We start from the raw sequence: 19,170 nt of genomic DNA on the forward strand, positions 1-19,170 counted from the left end.
CGGCCGAAGCCGTCGGCCTGCATCTATCATAGAGTTGCTTGGGGGAGAGAGTGGACTGAGCAGCACAAAGAGGAAGGGAGAGAACGGCCGAGAAAGTGAGAGATGTTCCTTGGCAGTCTGGGCCGAAAGGGAATCATCGAGAGGATGTGCAGAGCGTGAGAAGATGTAAGGTAGGATGGAGACGCGCGGAAGCAAGACCTTTGTTTGGGGATGGGCAGTGGGCCTCTTCCTTAGATATTGGTAGCTGGAGAGGAAAAGGTAAGAGGCTTGGGAAGACTTGGGGCTTCCAGGAGGAAGGCTACAGAGGCAGAGGGTAGGAGAGCTGTGCTGCTTCAGAGACTCGGGGCCTCTTATGGATTTAAGGGTCTTGTATGTGCGCGCTTTGAGGGGAGGGATCTGGGCCATGGCTGCACGAGGAAGTGCTCCAGGGCCACACTGAGCCCGGCCGGCATCGTGGGAGTTGGTTCCTGACAGGCTTTGTGCTCCGTTTTAATTTGGTGGGTCTCTTTCTCTTCTTTTGTACTTCAGAAGCCAATGATGATGGCTCATGCCTGGTCCTCAAAGCATAGAAGAAGCCCACCAGGAAAAGAAGAGGAAGCTTGGAATGTAAGTTCAACTTGGACCTTTTAAAACCACCTTGCCACCTTGTTAGGTGGCTGGATTCTGCAGAGAGCTAGCCTCAACTATTTTGGATTACATGCCAGCTGTTATTTAAAAGCATGCAGGAGAGGCTCTATGGTGGAAACCTATGTCCAGGAAGGGAAATTTTAAGAAGGGGTGAATATACAATGAAATATTCTCTTGGCAGAAACTGTAAGGGTGGTTCCACATGGAGGGCTCCTAATGCTATGAATCTGAAGGTATTGTGCAGCATTTACATCTTTTTCTTCTTAACAGGTTTTCTGTTGTAAGACAAAAGCGGAGCCGGCTGGTTCCGGAGGTCAGACTAGATGGCCCGAGAGGCCCCTTCTGACTCGCTCTGTTTCTATGTTTCTAAAAGCAGGTCTGGGAAAATACAGGAAAGCTGTATGTGAAAAACTGTGACTTATCATAGAGTAGTAGAGTTGGAAGGGGCCAATAAGAGCATTAGGTCCAACCCCTGGTAAACTCCAAGTAAAGCATCCCTAACAGATATATAGTTGTCCAGCTGTATCTTGAATGCCTCCAGTGTGGGAGAACCCATGGCCTCCCTAGGTAATTGGTTCAATTGTCCTATTGCTCTAATAGGAATTTTTTCCTGATGTCCAGTCAGAATCCACCTTCCTGTAACCTAAGCCAGTTATTTTGTGTTGTGCACACTGGGCTTATCCTGGCCCTCCTTTGTGTGACAATGTTCAAGTACTTGAAGAATGTTATCATATCTCCTTTCATTCTTCTCATCTGAAGACTAAAAATGCCCAATTCTTTCAGTCTGTTCTAACAATGCTTTGTTTCCAGGCCATTGATCATCTTTGTCACCCTCCTCTGAATCTTTTCCAATCTTTTCCAATTACTTCTGAACCTCATAAATATTCAGGGCAATACAGTGATAAAAGCCTCTGCTGGAAACACCCTAACTGTAAATGGGCTGATCCTTTCCTTATTATAGTAATAGTGGACATAATAATGCATCATCATTAATGCAATAGTTGCATGCCTTGCCTGTAGTTACTTATATTAATTTGATCTGGATGCAAATTAATTATTAGATAAGATCTGTTGGGCTTTACTGTGTGTCTGTAGGCAGCTGGGCAGGTGTTCTTATGAGCAGCTAATTCAGATCTATGAAGTGTATGCACTTCAGTGTTTTACTTTCAATATGACTGATATTCTGTGAGCCAGGCTTATCTAGAATGAATATAGTGGAATAAAAGTTCCACTGTATAAGATACCATTAGCAATTCTGGAAAGTGTGAGCTCAGCTAATGCAAGGACTAGGTTTCAGTAGGATTGTGATGCATATATATAGGAGGAATTAGAAGAGGGTATCAGTGTGCTCTCTACCACAGTGGGGGTTGGGCAAGTTTGAGATGCTCTGTGTAATCTCAAGTGCAGAGAGAAGCCTGCATGGTGTATGGTGTCAGCATGTGTTATGTTGCTACATCAGAACTCTGCCAGTTAGCTCTTAGGCGCAGAAGCCTTCTGCAGCAATAGAAATGCTTCTGAGTTGATAGAAGATTAATAGACTGTTATTTGTAGCCAGTCAAATAAGCCAGTGATTGGTAAAACCTTTTAAAGGAATGACCCCGTGGCCTATAGATATTATTGGGGAGGGCACAGGATCATTCAAATCATACTTGCTTCTCTCTCAGATTGAAAAACCTTAAATGGATAGGCTTGTGAGGTGGAGGTGGCAGGAGACTGGAGCAGCTAAGGTACAAGGCATCCTGACTGCCTCCTTTGTTCCTCCCGTGAAGCTTTCTAGTTAGAAGGCCAAAATTGTCTGTCTAGCAAAAATGGAGATGGTGAGGAGTGTGGAGGTGAGAATTGTTTCTGCTGCTTGTCCTGCTCTGCATTAGATGCCTATAAACCTCCAAATTTGGGCTTATGGGCTTCTTGATTGGATTGTACCCAAAGTGATCTTATGCACACTTAACCTGTGGATAAGGCACACTGAATTAAGTAGAATTTCTGTATAAATGTGTCTAGCAATGGTATGTGAATATCCCAAGAAAGCACCAAAGAATGTAATGATAGTTTATTAAAACCCAGTAAGAATTGATCTAACAAACTACTAATACTAATGAATAATAATAACAAACTGGAATCTGATAAACTCAGCCTAACACAATGTCTTCAACTCTCATTCTCCAGGAACTGCATATTTTAACCCATGCATCTCCTTTGAGCTCCTATAACTTAAGTGCCAACTTGCATTCATTTTTCTTTTCTGATGTTATTCAAGAGAATAACTTCATGGTTTTTTTATCCAAATGTACTTTCTGGGTCTTATTGGGGTTTAATTATTCCTATTTGTAATCCAACCGTTAATGTATCTAACAGTCAGTTGGCTATTCCAATATTGCTGAGAATATTCTATATAGTAAGCCTGTACTTTTACTAGATAACATGTCATCATGTGTAGATCTTTCTTTAACATTTAACCCAAACTGATGTCCAGGCTATTCTGAGGTGAGCTTTCTCAGCTTAGGTTAGCTCATTTTCCTGTATCATCCTGCAATGCAATTAAGTAAATGTTACCATACTTCACATTATGTGTTGTGTATGGCTGTCTGTATCCATCAAGAGTCTCTATCAATATGCCAGTATATTCCATTCCTAATTTGAACCTATTTTTAAGGGGGAGGTTTTGATCCTTTCAGTTTTTCACCAGCTTGGTAAATGTGATCAAAACCTCTTCTGTAAAATCTTACATTCTTGTTATTCCGTGCTTTTTCCACTCTAACCCTTCCAAAGAGCCTATTTATTCTGCTTTAACACATCTCCCTCTCAGTTGGCATGGAAAGAATGGCACTGGCTACTCTGAGTTCAGCAACTCAATCTTAGAGAAGGGGGCATTTTGGTAGGTAGGGAAAGAAAGAGACTAGAGAGGCCAGGAAAGAGACTAGCCTGAGGCCATTCTGGGTCCCTTTCTTCCCTCTGATGTGCCTCAGCTAGACAGGAAAAATGTCCACCAAGGGTAGGAGGCCCTTTCCTCTGGTTGCCTCTATTGCTTCTTCTGCCCTGTGTAAGATACTTTTAAGCCTCGGAATTTGGGGGCTTATGATCATCCATGGCACAACCTATAAATTATGCCTTAATTATTAAAAAAAACACCAGTGTTATGATCACAAAGCATTCCTCTTTCTTCTGTGCTTACAGAGAATAAAATAGTGAAGGTTTTGAAGTTTCCATCCGGTACTGGACATTCTCTTGTTGTACTTTTTGCTGAGCACACCTCACAATCAGTGGAGCTGTGGTTCCTGCTGCTTATTAAAACTGAACAGTGAATATCAGGCTATTTCCATTTCACCACACTCATTCCTTCTGAAGAATAATAGGTTTAATCGTTGCTTGCTTTCTTTCAGAAGACAACGGTACATTTTTCTTGATGCATTCTTTTAACAGGAGCTGTACCTGCTTTGTGTCATGGTGTAAAGCCATGCTGAGGCGCAAGAGGCAATGAGCAGAGGAGCAGTAGCAACAGAGCCTGCAGGAGAAGACAAGATGAATGCTCTTTGCCAGGAGCTGTTGCTGCCGAGTGCAGCAGTTGCGGGGCATGAGGACAACCACAGCGTCCCCAGCAATAACCTAGCAGTGGGGCAGAGCTTGCTCTTAACAGAGGCATCTGTGGTAGGAACAGAAACAGCCGGCGTTGAAATATTTGTAGGAACCATGGCTAGCAGCATGTCCCTTGGCAATCCTGGCAACACTGCAGGTAGGTTGTGTTCTGACATGTCATCGCACTCTGGCACAAAAGACTACCCATAGAGCTATTCACTCTTGTAAAATGTGAGTGGATTGTGTCCTGTAGCAATCATATTCTAAATCAGGAGCAGTAAAGGGCAGCCTTGGGGTTTTTGGGCAGGACACAGAGGAATTTCCCAAAGAGCAGCCTGGAGTTTCTGCACCTGAGACCTTTTCATCAGTTAGTTGGGAACAGGAATCTTGGCCAGTTTCAGCTTTTTGAGAGGCGGGCATGGAAACCGCATGCTGACTGTGCAGTGGCCCCATTGCTTTCAGTTGTCCAGCAAGAGGCCAAGAGCTACGCCTGTGGCAAAGCCTGCTGAAGGTATTTAGGTGGCTGCAGCAGGAAACTGGCCAAGTGTGTGCATCTGATTTGGTTTTTCTTTCATTGTACCCAATCAGAAATAGTATAGCTTTGAATAGACATAAAGCTCCGTGTGGATCTGCTTGTTGCATCTTCCTGTGACTGTCTGCAGGAGCAACTCTTTGCCACAGTGAGAGTCAGAGGTTCTTTGGGTCGTGATAATTTGGACCCCATTGCCTCTACCAGACCCACACAAATCATGAAGTTTCCTCTAGGGCTGCAAAGCAATTGGCGCAAAGGATCTGATTCAGCAGTAGCCAATACTCAGTGTGATCTAGTGCACTGGAGCTGACGCAGCGCCTAGAATTTGCAGATCGCAGCCAAAGATGGTAGGTTGAGAATGGAGTGGCCTTGAGAGGTTGTTTTGGTGGTGGCATATGAGAAGGGGGCAAAGAAGTTTCAGACATGGGGCTAGATGGTGGTGATCGATGGCAATGGGCAGGTGAAGGAATTTGAGAAGTGAAATATAGAACAATAGTGTACAGTGGGACTACATAGCAAAGGGCACTTTTAACAATTAACTGCAGGTCCTGCCACTGCTTTCCTTCCAGTATTTCTGTGACCATCTCTGGGTGAGTTGGATCATCTGTTGCACAGGGAATTTGTTTCTCCAACTCATTATGGAGATGATAAGGCCTCAAGTATCATTTACTGGTACAGTTCTTATTGGGGACTGTCTGTGGTCACTGCTGCATTGAGATGTTGCTGTCTGTAATTTCTCTCTAGTAATTTATACCATGCACTAGATTTGAACCTGTGATCTGGAGAAATGAGGCACTTGTGTGTGGTGGATGTTTTGGATTAATAAGTAGATTTAAGAGAAACAAAATGCTCTCATTCTTGCTTGCAGAGGTCTTGGTCAAAGTTGTGGAACTGTATTTCTGTGAACGATGTGGGCAGAGCTTCTCTGACTCCAGCCTGCTTTCTGAGCATCATTGTGTGGAACTTTCCAGAGGACAGCTTGCAAGCCTCCCTCAGCTCCAAGAGTTATCACTCGGCCTTACTAGCCAGGACTTGGCTGTCTCAGGAGAGCAACCAATTGTCCAGGAGGCACCAGTGCAGAACTTGCCGGATGGAAGCAGGCAGGTCCCCGAATTGGGCACTGAGCTGCTCCTGTGCCCCATTTGCCAGGTAGAGTTCGCACTGCCCACTGAGCTGAAGGAGCACTTTAAGGACCACCACAGACCCCAGGGCGCCCAGGTCTGCCCTGAGGAGGGCTGTCATTTCAGCTCAGGGGATTGCAAGCAGCTCCGGGGCCATTTGCGTCGTGTCCACCAGGTGTCTCCGGTAGGCTGTACCTATCGTGGCTGCCCAGTCTTGTTCCGAAGCCGAGAGGACATGGAGCTTCACCACAGGAGCCACTTTCCCTTCCACTGTGGCCATTGCGACTTCGTCAGTGCCAACACCAAGCAGTTTGGGCAGCACAGGCGCAGCCATGCGCAGGAGGCTGCGCAGCAGCAGGCAGCACTGCAGGCAGGAGCAGTTGCTGGAAGCACTGAGCACCCCCTTCTGAAAACAGGTACTCAAGACATGATGCTTTAGGGCTGAGAGAGAGATTGTGCTGAGTGGTAAAGAATGCTGTGAAGTGGCACAAGTCACCTAATGTCCCATAGTTTTGGATCCTGGAATTCTTGGATTTATTGGGGGGGGGGGGTTAATATGGAGGTCACTTTCTTGTTCCTTTAAAGGGAGCCCAGAAATATTTTAAAATACGTGTTTTCTGTCAGCTGCGTTTAAGACAATGCTGTATTGGCCAGTAGGCTTGACAGAATGTAGCCTCTTGTGGCACGAAGGCAAAAATGTAACTCAGAAAAGTGGCAGGACGTTATGAATGGAAGCCAGTGCTGGGGAATGTGATCTGAACCAGCTGGGGCAATTGTGAGCAAGGCCAGAGCAGTGCTGTATGGAACAGCACAGCTGTATCCCAGCAACCCCTGTGGAACCTCTTTCCTGCTGGCCAAATCCTGCCTGTGCAGGTTGTGCACCCAGCCCATGCAGCCTCCTTGGGTTTCTGCATTGGGTGCAGCTCGGCCTGCTCCAAAGGAATTCTCATTTTTGGAGTTCACAGATAACTGCAGGGATGTGGGCAGTGTGGTGAGGATTGTCAGTTTTAACCAGTGCCTGTCACATCTTTCTATGCACCAGTTGCCACCTCTATGGGGGCAGTGCATGTCCATTAGAATGGCACACATTGTGCAAAGCTAGGAACTCAGTTGATGTTGGGAGAAGTCTTTCCACAGAACTCTCCCAGCATGAAGAGAGGCGAAATGGGTGGGAGAAAATGGTGGCTTCTGACCCACAGAAAGCCTGGTGGGAGGCAGTTTCATCCCCCCCCCCCCCAGTGGATTTCTGTACCTTTCCTCCCGTAGAAAAACAGGGGTCTAATGTCCACTTTGTTCCATTTTAACCCCCCTTTTGGTGTTAGTTCTGTGACTGACTGAGGAGTCACTCATGGGATGCTTTGAGTCAGATCACTCCTGGTGTAGTGGTTAAGAGCATGGGACTGGGACTCAGACGATCTGGGTTCTAGTCCCCACTCAGCCATGGAGCCAACTGGGTGACTTTGGGCCAGTCCCAGACTCTCAGCCCAACCTACCTCACAGGGTTGTTGTTGTGGGGATAAGATGGAGAAGCAGATGTAAGCTGCCTTGAGCCCTTTGTAGGAAAAAGGCAGGATATAAATTGAAAAATAAATAAATAAAAACATTGTGGAACTATTCTATCTTTTCCTTTGCAACAGATTTTCTGTGGTAAAAGAGAAAGATGGAAGAAGCAGTGGGGAAACATGGGAGTGTTACAAATGGAAATCATCATCATCTGCATTCCCTGTAAATAAGGCTTGTTGGCTGCATGATAAAAGCCTTGCCTGGAAACACCCTTAGTCACAAAACAGAGTTATTTGCATGTTAGCACTGGCTCAGAACAAGCCAAGACTCTAGTGTATGTTTCATTTTTGTTCCAAGGAGGGACGGAAGTGCTGAGCAAAGCAGAGAGCTCTCACAAAGTTCAGAGTGGCTGGAAGGTGACAGAAATAGGGCCTGGCCTGGAAATACACACTGGTAGCAGCGCTGTGCTTACAGAAGACCCAGGCACATTGGTCAAAGATGACAACCCTGCCAATGAAGAGGATGAATTATTGGAGGAGGAAGAGGAGGAGGAAGAGGAGGAGAGCAATGGCAAGGAAGTCTCTGCCAAACCAACAAAGGCCCAGGCACTCAAAGGTAAAGATTTGAATTCACTGGGGAGTGTACAGTTTCTGACTTTTCTTTGAAGGAAGCTATGCCATGTAGCCAGAGCATCTGGGCATTTGGCAGAGTGCCCTGAAGCTGAAGGAAAGATGCCTGAACCAGTCTGCCTTAGACACGAGTTCACACAATAGCTCCTGCCGCTGCTCAGAATCTAGCTAGTGATGCCTTCCTCTGCTCTCCTTTCTTTGTTCCTGGAGATGGGAGACAGGCAGATTCGTGAAGCATTTCCAAGGCTCTCCTGTGTTCATTCCTCCACACTGAACTGCAGGTTTCTTTTTCTCATTGTAGATGTGGCTGAGGACTCCAAATACCTGTTCAAGACCCACATGTGTCCAGAGTGCAAGCGTTGCTTCAAGAAGCGGACTCACCTGGTGGAACACCTTCACCTACACTTCCCAGACCCCAGGCTGCAGTGCCCAAACTGTCAGAAATTCTTCACCAGCAAGAGCAAGCTGAAGATCCACATGATGCGCGAAACTGGGGAGAAGACCCATCGCTGTCCGCTCTGCCACTACAGTTCTGTTGAAAAGAACGCGCTCAACAGGCACATGGCCAGCATGCATGAGGACATCTCCAACTTCTATTCAGATATTTACTCCTGTCCTGTGTGCAAGGAGAAGTTTAAGCTCAGTCATGCCCTCAAGGATCATCTGAAGAGTCACAAAGAGGAGCCCAAGCAGCTGAGCTGTTTCCAGGAGGGCTGTGGCTTCTGCACTGAGGACCGCAAGGAGTTCCTGCGGCATGTCAGAGAGGCACATGGCATTAAAGCCGTAGAGTGCAAATACTATGCCTGCTCCCTGCTCTTCCCTAGCACTGAGGTGATGGAGGCACATCGCAAAACGCACTATGCCTTCCACTGCCAGCAGTGTGACTTTGTCTGCTCCAACAAGCACATCTTCCGTAAGCATAAGAAGCAAGGCCACCCAGGAAGTGAACAGCTTCAGTGCAGCTTCTGCCCGTTCACCACGTTCAACTCAGTAGAATTTCATGACCATGTTGGCAAGATGCACGCCAGTGAGAAGATTCACAAGTGCACTGAATGCAACTTTGCCACTGCGCACAAAAGAGTCCTTATCCGCCACATGCTGCTCCACACAGGTCAGTGTTTGCCTCCTCCTGGTGATCTCTAGAGAAACGCTTGCAAGTGTATCTTGTGCCTTGGATTTATTTTCTCCCATTATTCTGAAAGGTAAATCTGTAGTTTTGAGCAGACAACTGAAGCTGCCAGTCCAGTCCAGTCCATTTCCTTCTTTTTTATACCCTGTGAATGGGGTGGAGCTTGGAGAGATCCTTCAGCCCTTTCCCATTACAGGGTTGATCAGTCAGCCATTTCATTTGTATACAGCTTTGTATTCTTCTTTGCATACTTTTAGAGGAGGGGGTGGAAATGGGACTTTTCTCATTCATTCAGAGCTATTCGGGGCTTTGCTGAGAGGGAAAAGTAAAAACTAGAGGTAGTTTGGATGCCCAGAGGCCAGGATGTCTGTTCTGCCCCCACCCAACAAGGTGGTATGAGCATTTTTTGATACTGGCGCTAGCCTCTTCCATTTAGATTTTGCACAGGAAAAGAGTGGAGGAACCTCCCTAAAACATAGCCGAATGGGTCAGATTTTCAAAGCGTATGCTGACAGCAGAATTTCACTTATAAAGGTTGGCATCCTTTAGCTTGCAGACAGGCTTGCTGCCCAGGCCCATCTCCTCAGGGGTCTAACGCAGGTGCCCCAAACACCCTTTGGGCAATGATGCAGAAATGACTGCCCCTGCCTCTGGCAGTGCTGCTCAGGGAGGAGGGAGCATGCTGGCTTGGGCCAAAGCAGGAGGGGCGGGACGTTCCAGGTAAGCCCTGCCTGGTGAAGGCACCCTGATGCCTTGGCCGTGTCATGAACAAACAATGTCCAGCCTCCCTTCCAGCTTTAAAACAAGAAGGCAAGGCTCCTCTGCAGGAGCGCAGGGGGCATTGCTCACCGTCCCTGTGCTTCAGAGCTGGGAGGAAGACTGGCTGAGCGTCTGCCACACTTGAGAGAGGGCAGGCGAGCATAATGGTGGAAGCCCGGCTGTCATCCATACTTCGTGGCGGAGCATTGTGCAGTACAGCAGGATGCTGTGTGTGGAAACGTTGCCACTTGTTTTGTTTGGGGGTGGGACCGAGTAGGGCCTCATTTTAAATGTCATCTGCTGACCTCGGGGAGTGATGGTTGGGGCCGCCGATCCACAGCTTCTGGCTTGCTCTGTGACTTTAGGAGAGAAGCCTCACAAATGCCAGCTGTGCGACTTCACATGCCGAGATGTGAGCTACCTTTCTAAACATATGCTGACCCACTCTGACGATAAGAACTACATGTGCACGGAGTGTGGCTATGTGACAAAGTGGAAGCATTACCTGAACGTTCATATGCGGAAGCACACAGGAGATCTCAGGTACAGAGAGACCACCATCGTCCTTCCTAGTTGATTTCCTCACCTGAATTGTGCTGGAACAGAGTGGGACAACCTGGTTGTTCCATCCAAGCTGGGGTTGTCTGGTCCGTGGAAATGGCCATGGCTGCTGATGCACACTAGGTGTCCCATCTAATGGCAGTTTCAAGGGCTGGGCAAAAGAACTAGTTAAGTTGATATATTACATGAAGGCTGGATAAACATGTGACTTGCACACAGCCTCCTGACTTCTCGTGTGGATCCTGCACTGACAAAATTTGGTGGTGCGGCAGCAAAATAAATAAATCAATAAATAAGTGGTACTTTGCCAGCAAACCTCAACCGAAGCTTAAAAGGGACACATTTGACTTGACAACAATCCAATATTTGTCCTGCTGTGTTTATTGCTGCTGTGGCAGCAGAAATGTAGCCCATGGGGGCAACTAAGTGTAACCCACACCTGCATTTCATGAATGGATGATGAACTGCATTTATTGATTCATAAACATGATTGTGTAAAGCTGCTGGCATCTGGATAGACTTGACTGACCCAAAGCCTTCAAATGCTAAGAGTATAGTATAATGGTAAGAGTGCTGGACTTGGACTTGAGAAACCTGGGTTCTAGTCCCCACTTGGCCATTGAGCTCACTGGGTGACTTTGGGCCAGGCACTGACTCTCAGCTTAACTTGCCTCACAGGGGTAAATTGGATAATGTTAGCCGGGCAAAATGAAAAGCAGGAGAAAGCTCCTTTAAAAAAAAAAAGTACCTTAAACTCCCTCCTTGCTGGAGGAAAAGAAAGGCAGTATATAAATGTAATAATTAATGCATAATTATTTGGGGATGGGCATTGATCAGTTGACACATCTGTGGTACTTAATGATATTAAGCATATGGTAATATTATGGTTCAACCCAGGTTTCATAAGTTACCAAGGCACAGATTTCCATGTCAGTCTGTATAACCAGATCTACCACAATCACTGCAGCTCATTAACTCTTGAGTACTGCAAGATGAGAACCTAGCCCTGTGAATGATATTAACCCTGTGATCTATTTTGGTTTGCCATGTGGCAGCTGAAATAGGCAATCTGTGTGAATTAGTATCAGAAGCTAATAGCTGAGGCATCTGTTCAGACTAGATGAAAGCAGGATTAGTAAGGAATAACCTAAGCAAATTTTAAGTACTGGGGCAACATGGATTATCTCCCAGAGGTCCAGGACTGATGAAGGACCCAATTTAGAAAGATGCATTTGCCATTTGGTGGACTGAATCACTAGGAGTTAAAAGTTAAAAGTGAAAGAATGCCAAAAATGGTGAAGGGAGCAATATGTTGTTCAGATTTTGTTGATCTAGTTTTAGGTCTCATCTGGTGCCAGATTTCCGGGAACATGGAAATGGTCTAAGTTGCTGTCCCTCTGACTCCCTCTCCCAACCACTCCTTTTGGTTTGGTGAAGATATTAATGTGGCACTCTAGAAACAGTGCCAGGCTATATTTTCCTGTATCAATTCCCTATCACTTCAAAATCCTTCATTTTTCTTTAAGATCTGTTTTCTTTAAAATTGTGCACTTCCCATCTGCTGTACTGGAATGCAAATCAAGTGTGTGTTTGTTTTTTTAAAGATGAGTGAATAGTCTTCCTGTTTTGCAACAGTGCAAGAGTAGAGCTAATGGAGAGGCCAGTCCTATTATTCAGCAGCAAAAAAGACTGTCTCTCTAAGCCCTCACTTTCCAGCTTAGACATGGATGCCCATCCCTGGGTATAGAACTGGGCTCTGCTAGAGCCTACAAACTGATGTGGAAGCTACAAGGTATAGACCTGGAGAGACCCCGATTCAGGTCCACCTCAGCTGTGTCTTCTGTTGGCAGTCTTGCATAAGTGTTTTCGTTCAACCTTCTTTCCCCCACTTTGCAAAATGAGATTTGATAATGGACTTTTCAGGGCTATTGGGTGGTGGTGATTACAAAGAGATGCTCTGTTTGCCCAAAGAGGTGTGGAAAGCAGTCCTGTGCTGATGCTCTTCTCCAGCCTTGTTCTGACCCATTTTCGTCCTTGTGCCAGGTACCAGTGCAACCAGTGTCCCTACCGCTGCCATCGGGCTGACCAACTGAGTAGCCACAAGCTGCGCCACCAGGGCAAGTCCCTGATCTGTGAGGTGTGCGGCTTTGCCTGCAAGCGCAAGTATGAGCTGCAGAAGCACATGCAGGCCAAGCATTCCCAGGACTACCAGACACCCATTTTCCAGTGTCAGTACTGCAGCTACCAAACCAAATACAAGCAAGCCCTGGTCAACCATGAGAACTGCAAGCACACCAAGCAGAGGGAGTTCCGCTGTGCCCTGTGCCCATACCGCACCTTTAGCAATACCAGCCTCTTCTTCCACAAGCGCAAGGTCCATGGCTACGTCCCTGGTGACAAGGGCTGGCAGGAGAACTATGCCACCAGGGAGCTGGAGGTCAGCTCTACCGAGATGCTGCTCAGCTATAACCTTGCCATGGCTCTGCACGCCGAGCCGGGCTCTTCCCTCCCAGGGAGGGAGTCCTGGCGTGACAAAGTGAAGGCCCTTCCTTCCGAGGCCCAGGAGGATGGCTGCCGCCAGGAGGCCGTCATCGTGCCTCTTTTTGGGGATGAAGGCCACATTGCCAGGGTGGGTGGGGAAGTTGTGGGAGGGCATGATCCCAGCAAGGCAGACAGGGCCCCTTCAGAAGAGCTCACTATGAAAACAACTTCAGAGAGCTTGGGGGAACCCGGTGGTGCCAGCAAGCCGGTTCAGACTTGCACCCTCCTCTTAGAGCCTCTGTGTGACCCAGAGCCAGCTCTGGAGCAGCTGGCCAAGGACATGTCCACAGCTCTGCCAGAAGATGGGGAGGTGGAGGCAGCCTGTGAAGGGTCCAGCTCCAGAGATTCCATTGTTGAAGAGAGTGAGCCTGCCCTTGAGGATATCCCTGACTTTGAGGAGGAGGCTGAGGTTGCTGGGGATGGGGAGCTGGAGCTGGGAAAAGACACTGATTCTGGTACTGGTGCAGGCAGCGAAAAAGATGCCCTGCAGGATGGAGGGGATAGGAAGGCTGATGGGGAGGACTTGGAGATTTTGCAGGTGCCACCCAGCCTGGAGCAAGGAGAGGGTTGCAGAGAGCCAAATGTACAGGAAGCTTGGCCAGATGTGGTAAAGCCCAGTTCCTTCCAGCCTGATCCTAGCCATGAGGCTTCCTTTGCCCCAGAAGATGCACTGCTCCCCTCTGAGGAGGGGTCCCAATCTGAATCGGTGCTTAAAGCTCTCAGGAGGCAGGACAAGGAGCAAGCAGAAACCCTCGTTCTGGAAGGGAGGGTGCAGATGTTAGTAGTTCAGTCTGAGAGCCGGGTCTTCAAGTGTGAGAAGTGCTCCTACATCACAAGGAAGGAGAAGTCAATGGTGATGCACTGCAAAGTGGGCTGCCAGACTAAGAAGTGCCCCTTAGTGTGCCAGGAGTGTGGGGCCGTCTTCAAGCAGCAGAGAGGCCTGAATACCCATCTCCTGAAGAAGTGTCCCGTTCTCATGAAGAAGAATGGTGCAAAAGCAGCCTGTGTAGACCAGGTGGCTGCTGTGCCACCCAGACACACGAGCCTGGAAATGGTGGAGGTGGAGAAGAACGGAGCCTTAAACGAGGCAGAGGCAGGCACGATGCAAGAGACTTCTTGGGGGGCAGAACTGACACCATGCTTGGCCATCCATCTAAACAATAAGCCATCTCAGGATGCCGCCACAACTGTGATGGGAGAACAGTTGCCGGAAGTAGCTGCAGGTCCTGCCGCCCACCACTCGGAGCGATACTATCGGGAACAGGACAAGTTCCACTGTAAATCCTGCTCCTTTGTCTGCTCACGTGTGTCCACCATCCAGTCCCACGTGGAAGACGGCTGCCGAGGCCTGGAACAGCTCTGGTGCCCCAGGTGCTCAAGGCCCTTCCGCTCTAAGAGGGCCCTCAAGATCCACCAGCTGGAGGGGCATGCGGAAGGCCCTCCCATTAGGCTGCTTGAAGGGTCCAGCCTCAGCCCAGCTCCAGAGGAGAGGGAGGGGCGCGTCAGTCTCGAGGACGTGGGCCCATCCGATGAGCCCGCAAGCGAAGTGTCCCTCCCCCCACGCAAGAGGCGGCACTTCTCCTGCCCCACCTGCCCTTTCACCTGCCACCAGGAACGTGCCCTGAAGACGCACAAGAAGCGGGGCTGCTTGAAGCTGGGTGAGTTTCGCTGCACGCTCTGCTCCTTCACATCCAAGGCTGCCGTGGCCCTCCGGCTCCACCGCAAGCTGCACCGCAAGTACTACGGTGCCCGGCCCCAGCTGGCCTGCCACCAGTGCGACTTCACCTGCAAGCAGGTGCGTTGCCTGCACCAGCACATCCGCATCAAGCACGAGGGTGTGAAGCCCCACAAGTGCCCTTATTGTGAGTTTAGCACTACCCGGCGCTACCGGCTGGATGCCCACCAGTCCTTGCACACGGGCGTGGGGCGCATTGCCTGCCCCACCTGTGGCCAAACCTTTGGCACCAACTCCAAGTTGCGCATTCACCGCTTGCGGGCCCACGAGAAGAAGCCCACCCACTTCTGCCCACTTTGCGACTACAGTGGCTACATCCAGAATGACATCACCCGCCATGTCAACAGTTGCCACCAAGGGGAGCTGAACTTCACCTGCTCCCACTGTGAGGCCCGCTTCAGCTCCGAAACGGCCCTCAAGCAGCACGCGCTGCGGCAGCATGAGGAGAAGGTCTCCTACTGCTGCCCCCGCTGTGCCTTCGTCTGCCACAGCGAGGCCACCCTCAGATGCCATGCCCAGAAGCAGCATCCTCACCTGGAGTGCGCTGCCTGCAAGGAGACGCTGGCGACTCGGGAGGAACTGGAGGAGCATAAGAAGCTGCACTTCAGCCATCGCTGCCACATCTGCAGCTTCGCAGCCAAGGAGCGGCAGCAGCTGGTGAGCCACTACGTGGAGGCCCACGAGCCCTCCGTGGCAGATGAACGCCCTCTCAGGTGCTCCTTCTGTGACTTTGGCTGCCATCACCAGCTGGTGTTTGACCACCACATGAAGGGCCATGGCGGCACCCGCATCTACAAGTGCTCCGACTGCAAGTACACCACCAAGAACAAGCAGAAGATCACGTGGCACAGCCGTATCCACACGGGCGAGAAGCCTTACAAATGCCACCAGTGCCAGTACGCCTGTGCTGACCCTTCCCGCCTCAAGGTGAGTGTTTTGCCGCTTTGTTGCTGGGTTGGTGGGAGAACATCTCTAGGGGACATTTCAGATGTTCCAGGATATTTGCCTTTTCTGCCTGAAAGGCTATACAGCATTCCCCAGCCTGGTGCCCTCCAAATGGTCTAAATGATGCCTCCCAACATTCCTGGGGATGGGCCGTGGTTGTGGTGGCTGATGGGAGCTGAAGTCCACAACTTCTGGAGAGCTTCAGCTCTGCTGTCAGTTGCCAGGTCTAAAGGGGCAAATGCCTTTTAGGCCAGAAGGTAACACTGAGATTCTGTGGCAAGGAGAACTTCTCCCTGGTGTCTCACTTGGGTTAAGGAATGATTTCCTCTTAAGTCCAGCTGTCTGATTAAAATGGCCTTTTGCCATGTGGTGTCCTGCCTTGATTTGAACATGGTTTATGAGGCAGCACCCACCTTGTGTGATCTAAAAGTTCTGTGATCTGGAATCTGTTCCTCCATTATTGTATCCATGACACTTCACTTATTGTCAGATCATGTTTCTGTGATCTGAAAGCTCTGGATGAAGGATACTATGGCCTGTCCCCTCCCTCAGCCGCTCCCCACCACCACTCATTGCTCAATACATATTTGGACAGCCTTTGTGGTTTAATACTTGGTTAAAGATTTGTTTTTCTTTTTGCAGGGGCTTTGACTTTAACCTCCAAAATATCTGACCTGCTTCTGACTTCTTTAGGGTTGAACTGACTTTTGAGGAAGCAGAGGGTTTCAAAACATAATCTAGTGTAGTCCCTTACAGTGGCAAACAATTATGAAGACCCAGATGCATATCTTTTTCAGCATGAAATGCTGCTCTTAAAATCTTACACCTTTCCTTTATACACCAGCAAATTTCCCCCTTTCCTGAGTGCATTTCCTGAGTACATTTTAAAAGGTGACCTCTGGAGTAATTGCTGTGTTGGTCTATGCCCAGGAACAAACATTTCAGATGCAATAGACAAGTCCTGACCCAGCAAAGCTAAGGGGTACCCCAGGTGCTGTGTATAAGTCTTGGCTTTGCTACTGTGACTTCCAAATGCCCTGCTTGCCTTGTATTCATTTCTTGGATCTCATGCAAAAGGACCATCTTTCCTGTTGGTTTCTAGAAAGTGATTGCGGATCAATTGGATGAGTGGGCTCTTGTTTAGTAGGCCAGCCTGCTCAATCCCTAAGCTTGAATCACATTGCTCATAAACTGTGCAATTGCGAAAGCCATTTGTGAGGGGACCATCTCATGTGTGACCCAGCCTGTCCTTTTGTCTTTCTGCCCAGTATCACATGCGTATCCACAAGGAGGAAAGGAAGTACCTTTGCCCAGAATGCGGCTACAAGTGCAAGTGGGTGAACCAGCTGAAGTACCACATGACGAAGCATACAGGTATGGTGCTTCACCATCATGAGGAGCGCATGGTACCTGGGCTAGGGGATGCGGCCTTGGCCTCTCGTGCGGGGTAACCTTGCCGGGCTATGCCTCTTATTGATGTGAGGTCAAGAAGAGGGTCCCTCGGGACCTTTCAAAGGCTGCGTGCAGAGGCAGATGATGTGAAGAGCCACACGGCACTTCTGGCAATGCTGGTAGAAAACCATGTTGAAGTGTGCATCTGACACTTGACTTTCTAAGCAGGCCAGTATTTTTAGCCTGTACCGGTTTTTTGCATATGCTTGGGAGCTGCGCTTGGGCTGGTGAACAGCACCTGAACAACACTTCTGTCGTGGCAACGGGAAAGGTGTCCCCCTTTCCACACTTCTGGTTAGTAGTAATGCACTGAAATCTATACTGATGAGAATTAAGGGCCAGTTACTTTTCTTTCTGTCAGAGAACGTTCCTAAAGGTGGGGTTGGGTTCCTGGATGTGTTTCATTGGCTTGTTGGGGCTGAGATTCGTGGTTAATATGTGAAGCCGAAGCTCAGGGCAGGGGCGTGGTGTGTGGAGAGAATTCCTTTCCCTGAGGCGTGTGAACATCCCACAGTACGCGAAGCAGCAATGTTGCGGCCACTCGGAGAAGCACACAACTCATGTGGAAGGGCAGCATGGCTTTGATTATCTGGTGATATGCCACTCATGGCCATTTCTGTTGTATCACACTTCACCCAGGGCTCAAACCATACCAGTGTGATGAGTGCGACTACTGCACCAACCGTGCCGACGCCTTGCGCATCCACAAGGAGACGCGGCATCGTGAGGCCCGCTCTTTCATCTGCGAGCAGTGTGGAAAGGCCTTTAAGACCCGCTTCCTCCTCAAGACGCATCTGAAGAAGCACAGCGAAGAGAAGCCTTATGTTTGCAATGTGTGCTTCCGAGGCTTCCGGTGGGCAGCCGGCTTGCGGCATCACTATCTGACCCACACCAACGAGCACCCCTTCTTCTGCCGCTACTGCAGCTACAAGGCCAAGCAGAAGTTCCAAGTGATCAAGCATTTGCAGAGGCACCACCCTGAGCAGGGGGGAACAGAGGGGGACCTCAGCAAAGGGGTGGGCAAGGACCCTTGTACCCTGACTGTCCACCTGCATGATGTTCAGCTTGAGAATTCCTCCTCCAAACACCCAGGGGAAGGTGAGACTCAGGTGTCACCGCATGGCTAAAGCAAAGTGGGGGGAAATGGACTTAAGACCTGAGGCTACTTTACTTTGGCTTCTGTGATGGATTGAAGGCTTAGACCTGGCACCACATGGAGGTCCTGTTCACCCTGTTTCAAGCCCACGGGGGAAATGCAGCCCGCTCCAAGTTGAGTGAATGCATTTGCTTGTGTTTGTAATGATATCTGTATATGTGATGTAAAATATCTGACTGTATGAAAAGGGTCTCCAGGCTTGTTTGTGATTTTGATGAGATCAGATCCAGTGGTCTGCATAGTAGGGCAACAGTGGAGGAGGAGTGAATCATATAACCTGGGAGGTTGCTGGGGCTGATGGTGGGTTTTGCCCAAGGGGACAATTCTACCTGCCTTTCCTTCAGGACAGTTCTGGTCAGCCTGTAATATCAGGAAACTTTCTGAACAATGACTGCTGTGCCCAGAGATCTCTGGATTGAGCTCTGTACACACAGAATGAAATTTCCTAGCATCATCCTTCTGCTTGGTGTATTTTAAGCAGAGCAGCTCCTTAATGTGTTAGTGTGTGGAAAAGATTGGTGAATCAGAAAACACGAATTTCTTTGGCCCACTTTCTGTTGATAGGGATTTCAAAATGACCTGCTTCTGTTGATAGGGATTTTAAAATGATTGATGCACTGGTAAGAAATGGGATTGGAGGAAGAAGCTGGCCCTCCCTCCTACCTGGGAAGAACTGGGAAGCATGTCCGTTGTACAGGCTTTGAAGAAATCCATTTGTTCCAGCTCTTAAATGATTGGAGCATTTGATAAAGCCACTTGAAAGCAAGGAGTGCTTATTAGGCTGAAGCTGCTCAAGGCTGTAGGGCCTCAGAGCTGTGCTTAATGGATCATCAGCATCTTTGGCCTACAAGCTTCCCTCCAAAACTTTACTTATCTAAACTATGCCCATGTCTTTCAAGTTCAAACA

At 48.7% G+C, this 19,170-nt stretch overlaps 1 protein-coding gene across 3 annotated transcripts; it reads left to right on the plus strand.

Annotated features, from left to right (window-relative positions):
- Positions 1-12: 12 nt before the first annotated feature.
- Positions 13-18,450, plus strand: ZNF142 (zinc finger protein 142). 3 transcript variants are annotated; one of them, XM_044438396.1, is made up of 11 exons: positions 14-170; positions 529-606; positions 2,292-2,459; positions 4,048-4,357; positions 5,601-6,269; positions 7,714-7,971; positions 8,287-9,096; positions 10,239-10,416; positions 12,478-15,637; positions 16,924-17,029; positions 17,747-18,450. In XM_044438396.1, the coding sequence occupies exons 4-11, from the start codon at positions 4,102-4,104 to the stop codon at positions 18,232-18,234; spliced, it is 5,925 nt and encodes a 1,974-aa protein (XP_044294331.1). In that variant the 5' UTR covers positions 14-170; positions 529-606; positions 2,292-2,459; positions 4,048-4,101; the 3' UTR covers positions 18,235-18,450. The 3 variants fall into 3 exon arrangements, with proteins under 3 accessions (XP_044294332.1, XP_044294331.1, XP_044294330.1); XM_044438397.1 differs by lacking the exon at positions 2,292-2,459 and having other exon boundaries at positions 13-170; positions 7,717-7,971; XM_044438395.1 differs by lacking the exon at positions 2,292-2,459.
- Positions 18,451-19,170: the final 720 nt, after the last annotated feature.

Source organism: Varanus komodoensis, unplaced genomic scaffold, assembly GCF_004798865.1.
Source record: "Varanus komodoensis strain SLA01 unplaced genomic scaffold, ASM479886v1 scaffold32, whole genome shotgun sequence".
Taxonomy (NCBI): Eukaryota; Metazoa; Chordata; class Lepidosauria; order Squamata; family Varanidae; genus Varanus; species Varanus komodoensis.